The 7,938-nt window shown below is 39.4% G+C and overlaps 1 protein-coding gene and 1 pseudogene across 1 annotated transcript; both read right to left on the reverse strand.

The window, feature by feature from the left end:
• Positions 1 to 267: 267 nt before the first annotated feature.
• LOC140933510 (E3 ubiquitin-protein ligase DZIP3-like) lies at positions 268 to 3,404 on the reverse strand (annotated as a pseudogene).
• LOC140934637 (tripartite motif-containing protein 3-like) lies at positions 342 to 1,094 on the reverse strand. Its single transcript, XM_073384229.1, has one exon. The coding sequence runs from the start codon at positions 1,092 to 1,094 to the stop codon at positions 342 to 344; it is 753 nt and encodes a 250-aa protein (XP_073240330.1).
• Positions 3,405 to 7,938: the final 4,534 nt, after the last annotated feature.

The following is a 7,938-nucleotide window of genomic DNA, read 5'->3' on the forward strand; positions in this document are numbered from 1 at the left end:
GTTTATTACAAGCACAGCTCTCCCCCACCGTTGGGGGTGGGAGGAAGGGGGCTTTTTTAAAATGTGCTTGCATAGTAAGTACATTGAGAATATCGGAATCAAAGTTGAGGGAAAAATCCCCATTGTCATTATAGAAAGCATGAAAAAATACACATCAGTATGTACAAGAACATCCTAAGGGGTTTAATTTAAGGGTTACAACAGCAGTCATCGCTGACAGGAAGGGGTGAAATGAAATTTTAATACGGAACTGAGAAATAGTCAATACCGTCAAATTGCGGTAGTTATTATTTGGAAAACTCGTTTCTTACTGGTAAACATGCACACACCGTTTGTTTACATCAGTAACAAACAGCTGGCCAGTGCTTGAAACAGCGACAGAACGAGGAGTAGTAAGCTGTGTGAAAGGAAAACAAATATTTGTAACAATGTGGAGTCACTTGAACCCGCCATGGACTACCAGTCAGTGGCTCACCGTTAACCTCAATCGATACTTTATGTTGTCCAACACAGTCTGGTGTGTAAGTGATGCTATATTCGCCGTCTTTGTTGTGTGCAATCGTGTGGCTCAGTTCCATTTCTGAAGGTGACTGAATTTTCAGAAAAATCTGATCGTTTTCATCACAGCACTGTTTTCCATCAGAATCTTTAGTCTTTACTTTGATTATTGCTTCACTTCCGACGTCTCCTTCTTGCAACCCTGTTCCTTCAGCCACCGACTGCAAACTATCTGTGCTACTTATAACAACTCGACCCACCACTGAAAGTTCACTTCTCACATTTTCCACATGCTCTTTATTTATCTCGTATCTGACATGTGATGGTTTATAAATGTTTAGTTTCTCTGCATTTAGAACACCTTTGCACCGCCCAATCAGAGCATTTTGAGTTTGAAGAATCTCAACGCTTTTCTTTCTCAGTAACATGTCCTCGCACCACTCGACATGTGTTTGTAACTGGTTAATAGAAATTTGAAAATGTTCCAGTTGTGCTGCATGCTCCCTGTGTTCTTTTCCTTCTATGATATCTAAACTGGCTATCATAGCTTTCTCATGTTCTTGTAAAAGTCGCTTAAGTTCCTCAACAGATGTCATAACTTTATTACGTGCTGTAGCAATCCTCTCTCGGCTTCTTTTCAAGGATGTCTTTGTTCTTTTCACATGCTCCGTGTAGTCAGCAATTTTACTTTTCATTTCCTGCACAATCTCCTCGATATCGACTTTATGTTGCTCTGCGGCTCGGTGGATAGCCACAGTGGGGTGATGATTGTGACGTGTCTGTTTACACTTTTCACAAATGCACACTTTGCACTGTTCACAGAAAGATGTGAAAAGTTTATTCTCGTGAAATCTCTCTCCACAGACCAAACCATTGTCCAATATGTCCTCCAGTTTTGTGCCATTACCTTATGAAAAACCAAAAAACATGAGGTTAGCCTTCTTGATGGAAGGAGCTTCATGTACGATAATTCTATAGGACAAAAGGGAATGAATGTTGTGCACTTTTTGCTTTTCGCGAGGTTGTATCATGGCATATTTTCACTGTTAAGGGTTTACAGGGTTCACACACGGGCTTGGTCCCGACAAAAATAAAAGAATTACCATAAGATGAGACAGGCAGGGGCAGAGGTATCAATGTATAATAATGGCGCCAAAGAATTTAAATGTTACTTGAATCCAACGTTAGATCGCCGAAAAGCGAGATTCCGTGACGAGTGCTATGTTTTTTACGCTGCCTGCTTCGTGTCCGAACGACGCAGTTGATAATCACAAAATAATTATGTCTACATCGCCCCCACACTTGCACCCCGGTTTTTATGCTTGCGCCTTTCTCCCACTTTTAAACAAACCTAAAGGCTTGGTGTATGGCAGGCCTATAGATCGTTTTCACTGTCACGCAACAAAAAAATAAATTGGAAACCGTCCAGTGGAAGTAGCCGAGAAAATGACATGTTACAAAAGACTAATATATAAACAATTTGTCCAAGTCTCAGGTCTTTGTGGCCCACAGTTTCTGAGTTATTTGCCGAAACGTTTCACGCACCCTTGTAGAGCTTTGTATGGAGACGCCATATTGGTGTACCGTTTTGGTCCACCAATATGGCCGCCGGAAATCAACAAAACATCTGGAGTTCACTTTTTCTATAAAAGCTCTTTCTTTTCACTCGAGAACCAGCCTACGTGCGCATAAACATATCTTGTAATACTTGAAATGGTTATACTGCTGAAAATCAAGAGGAGAGACTTTTTTCAACGAGACAGCATTCCTGTTTTGGTGTCACGCACTGTGAAAACTCGGAAGTTCGTATTGCTGTATTTTCGAAATGAAACATGCTACGGGAATGGAAACTTGAACAAAGATTTATTTTTTGTTTATCTTCAACCTAGTCTAAATAAGAATTCGTAAAACCTCGCTGTTTTGACTTAACAGTTTGATGACGTCACTGTGAAAACCATCTATATACTGGGACAGGAATGTTGTTCAATTTCTCGTTTTTTTCTTTTCTTTCTTTCAGGAATCGTATTTGGCACCACTAAGTCACCAAGCTTCTTTGCGAGGTCTTTTACGTCAGAGCTAATTTCTTTTACGGCTTCTTTTATGCCTGTGCTAATTTTTTTTACGTTAGCGCCTATTTCTTTCAATTCGTCTTTTATGTTATCTTTATCATTTTTCCACTGACGAAGGAGTTCTTTGTAGTGGTACTCCATATCGGGATCTATACAGCAAAACTGCAGGTTGTCAATAGCGGCCTGCGAGTAGAAGATATCACATAATCATTCCCTGGTTTGCAGGTGGATTCAACACCAAAAATTGCAGGGCACTAAATGCAGGAATGTAAAATCATACCGAACATTTTCTAATAATCTTTTACCTCGTACGTAACTCCTCCTATTCGCACCAGAGTGTCCCGGATGTCTTTCCAATGTTTGTCGAATCTTGCACCATCAACAGAAGCGTGTTCAGCGTAAGCGTACACTGTATTTCTGAGGTATTTGATTCGCCCAATGTCTGCTTTATGGCTGAAGTCTGTGGCCGCAGGAAGGGAGTCCCAGCCAGTAAGTGGGGGAGCTAGACCACATACGTTTCTCAAGAGAATCATGAGTAAAGTGATTTCAAAATCTCTTGATGATACAGAGGCAGGGATTGCGGGAAAGAGTTTTCCCCATTGCGTTGCATTGATGATCCTTCATGACCTTAGAGACTGCAGTGTGGGTTGATTGGCTGCTAAGAAGGTGTGTAAGGTTGGTGGTGTACAGATTGCATCAAAGGAATCCCTGAGGGCACAAGTTCCCACATCGACAAGAACACGGCATAGCCTGGCATAATTAGTTGTTTCTTTTGAAGATGAAGTTGCAGGTGTCGCTAACGCAGAAGCCATAAAGACGAAGTGCTTAATCCATGTCCAGCCTAGAAAAACATTTCCAAAAAAATTCAGAAGAACATTTCTAGTCGAATCAGTTTTATTATTCTTTCAGGGATTTTCGTTTGGTTTCGTTTAGAACTCCCCCTCCTTTAAGGGATGATAGCCGTACTACTTTAAAACCAAAAGGAAGAACTGAAACGTGATATTTTAACCCTAGAGGGGGTACTCGGACTTCCAGTGACAGGGATGATCGAATGGGGGCAAAAATAAAAACCCAAAAAAATCCCTAGGGCTGCAAACAAAATCCCCTGGACCAAAATTTAACCCCAAAAAATCCCATGCCGAAGTTGTAAGCCATAAAAATTTTTAGAGGAACTACTGCACAGCCGGGATACGCGCGAACTATCACGAATCTTCAGATTGCCGTTTGAATATCCACAAAAATCCCTACTTTACTGAATCAAGCTACCCAAAAAAATACCTGCTAAAATTTTCCTACACCAAAAAATTCCGAAATCGAAAATTTTAAACCCAACAAAATCCTTCGATCATCCCTGTCACTTGAAATCCGGATTACCCCCCCCCCCCCCCTGCCCCCCACACCCCGCCTGGGACTTCAACTGGACGCTGTTAAATCATTGCGCCTCGATAATAAGTAATTTGGGTAATAGTTTTGTGATATTGAATAACTAGACTAAATCGATATAGTTATCAGTTGTTTTAGTTATTTTAAGTACACGACTGCTTGGTGTTAGTTAAAATCTTACCGGTAAAACAGATTGTAAGTCACCGACTCCAACCCGACCAACACCCCCCACCCCTACCACCACCACCACCACCCCTCGAGCAGACTTAGGCCCGGTTCTAGCGTCGAATTTTACACGTGCCGAACTTAACGCGAGAGTTGAATGTATGTGAAGTGCGACGATCAATTAAATTGTTTAAGTTAAATGCGACTTTCGCCGTATCTGCGACTGAAACAGTCGAAGATTCGTCTTGGGTTCGACTTTTGATTCCAACGCCGCCATTTCACATGTGCCGAACTTAATGCATAAATTTTTGATTTAGTAAATTATTATGATTCATTTATTAAGAGAGACTGGGAATATTGAAAGCGAACAGAGTTAAATTCGACAGAGTTCAGAGAGTAAAATTCGATGTTTAAAGTTCAAAAGCCGTATTTAACTATTTTATTCGACTAAAATAGGAATTAAGTTCGGCACATATGAAATTCGACGTTTGAACTGGGCGTTAAGGTGGCTCGATACAGTTTTTCAGGGCCAATACCTCCCAAGTTTGAGCATAAACTACGTCGCCATAAACAAAGTTTTGGAAAAATTGCCACCACAGTTGTATTAGATAAAGATGAAAATTTGTTATGATCAGGGTTGCAACGGCATCGGAGTTTTCATAGCAACGAAATGACGCTATTACCTATTTTACTTGCAGCAGTACATCTCGGCACTGGGAACTGTTCTTCCAAAATCGTTCACGGGAGCTTTTTCCTCCAATAGCGGCCTCGACGTTCGTGAAGTTTAAGCGAAATCTGTAAGAGCGTTATCGAGATATTTTGGGATGAAGTTTTTGTGGTTAAAAGCACAGTAAAAAATGGACAATATTGTTCTTTGACCGTTATCTGAAGCGCTTTTTACATGCAATTTCACCTCATAGTAGTTTCAATCTTTTTAAAAACGAGTGTGAAAGATCATGGAGATAGCTCCAGCCGATTGCTAGAAAGAAGGGTTTTATTAGCATGTATCGAAGCGTTCTTGTTGGCGGTTTTGTTAACATTTTGGTCTTCTTTAACAAATTAGCGAATAGTTTTTAAAGCGCTTGATAGATTTTTTTAAAATTTTAAGATTCTTGAGATTAACCTTTCCTTTATATGACCTTTTAGTTTCAAGATTATTGATACATTGTAAGGCAGTAACATAAGGGCTACAATTCGTTGCTTTTTTATCGGAAGTTTCGTTATTACAAGTGAAAGCCTCTCATTATTCAAGGCATTGTCTCCAAGTTTCATTTTCACGTGAACAGTAACTAACAATGCATTTGACATATGCAAAAATGCTAGCTATTGTTATGCGCGGAAATATGAAACTTGGAGACAATACCCTTAATAATGAGAGGCTCACATTTACAAACACAAAATTTCTGCCAAAATATTATAATATGTCAATAATCTTGAAACTAAAAGGTCATATAAAAGGAAGGTTAATCTCAAGAATCCTATCGAGCGGTTTGGAAATTATTCGCCAATTTGTTAAAGTAGACCAAAATGTTCAAAAACCGCTAACAAAAGCGCCTCGATACAAACTAATCAAATCCTTCTTTCTAACAATCGGCTTTCACACACGTTTTTAAAAAGATTCAAACTACTGTGAGGTGAAATTGCATGTCAAAAGTGCTTCGTTTTCTGCAGATAACAGCCGAACATCCAGATTATCCATTTTTTACCGTATTTCTAACCACAAAATCTTTATCCCAAAATTTCTCGATAACGCTCTTACAGATTTCCCTTAAACGTCACGAACATTGAGGCGACTATTGGAGGAAAAAACTCCCCTAAATGATTTTGGAAGAACAGTTCCCAGTGCCGAGAAATAATTCTGTAAGTAAAATAGGTAATAGCGTCATTTCGTTGCTATGACAACTCCGATGTCATTGCAACCCCGATCATAACAAATTTTCATCTTTATCTCATACAACTGTGGTGGCAATTTTTCCAAAACTTTATTTATGGCGACGTAGTTTATGTTCAAACTTGGGAGGTATTGGCCTTGAAAAACTGTATCGAGCCACCTTAATTACTACGGCTGCTTTGTTCCGCCTTCTAAAGGGAGGGAATTAATTTAGAGCAATACGAGCAGACACACGCAAAAAATCACTGTTTTTCCAACCCAATTCTCGGTGTTTTTTATATATATTAATCTATAAGAAAACCTTTGCCACTAATATGTGTTTGGAACGATATTGAGTTTGTCGCGTTATAAACCACTTGAAAAGAAATCCCATATTCTGCGCACGTTATGCATCATTCACTATTTTACAATTGATACTGAGATTTTACTCTTCCATGAAACGAAAGTGTAATTTGAGGCTACTTATACAACACGTAAGGAAGTCGAAACCGAAATTGAAAAAGCACGAAGAAAAACTTGGTAGAGTTTAAATTACCATCGCCTCTTGGTAATACAGAAATGCATCATTCAGAGACGGAAATACCTTATAATCGAACGAAACTGAAAGCTGCTTCGCATCACTGATTACTGGTGTCATCAAAACTCGGGGAAAATGTTCTTTTGGTTTCACTTGAATAGTGTCGGGGTGAAAAACGAGTGTCTTGTTGCGTTGCACGTCAGCTGGTGTAACGCGCTACGAAATCATGCGACCGTTGCCCAGGTTTTAGCTAAAGTCACTTCCAAGCGCTCTCACCAAACGTTTCATTCATTCTTTAGTAAAAAGGAACCCCGGGAAAGAAACTCTCAAAATATATGTAATGAAGGAAAATTGAAAAACAAGAAAGAAACGTACCTACCCTTACGAAACAGGGAGTGATTTGTAGTTCTTGTGATTATTCGCCGGGTTATTCGCTCAGCAGCGACCAGTTAAGTCTTCATCACAGCAGTTGCCTTCTCAGTTAAAGGATCAATTTGAGATGATTCGCCGCTTTGGAGGACTGTAAATTTTAGCTCATGAAATGAGTCAGCTACAAAACACCACGAAGTGCTTTTAGTTAGGAATGTGCAAAGTCACGCTATTTCTTAGAATAATCGAGTGTACTGTTGAGAAAAAACAGAAAACTGAGAGGGTGGTGGAGGAGAAGAGGAAGTTTCTAGGGAATTAATAATCTGAGCTTCCTTTCACCTTGCTTATGTTGCTAGGGGATGGTAAATTACTGTTTTCAAAAAAAAATAAAGCCACTCAACAGCTGTATTACAGTCCCCCTGGCCCAGCCTCCTGAGTCAGTAATAAATTACAAACCGCTTAACGGACACATCTATAAGCCCGGGGTAGTCAATCGATAAAAATCTACACAAATTCAACAAGCACGAGAGCAGGAGTATCTACTGCGTTTCTGTTTACTTGTTTTTTTTTTTCATTTTGGTCGCAGAGGGTATTTAAGATTTCTTTTCTTCGTCAATGTTTAAGTAATGCTTTTATTTACAATTCAGGGCCGAGTTGATCAAAGCTGGGTTAAGATAATCCAGGGTTAGTGCGAGATTTGAATTCAGATTTGAAAGCTTAAAAAGCATTTCAGTTTTAATTCTTTGTGTCTACAAGTTGATGATTTTGTTAGCTCTAAAAATAGCTCAGAAAATTATCCAAGAAAATGCTTTTGAACACAAGAAAATGAAACCCGGGTTAAAAGCTAATCGGCCTTCGAACAACTGGGCCCAGAACAAGAAGAGACTTTTTTCTTAGCAGAATGATATGCCAGGGGAACATTTTATTTTAGGACTAATGACGGAGTGTAGCCGATATTTCTATGGTGCAATGATGCCCGATTGTAACTTTTATTCACAATTCAAACTGGAAAATTACTTAAGTTTGCAGAATTAAATGACGGGGAA

This window comes from Porites lutea, chromosome 4, assembly GCF_958299795.1.
Source record: "Porites lutea chromosome 4, jaPorLute2.1, whole genome shotgun sequence".
Classification (NCBI taxonomy): Eukaryota; Metazoa; Cnidaria; class Anthozoa; order Scleractinia; family Poritidae; genus Porites; species Porites lutea.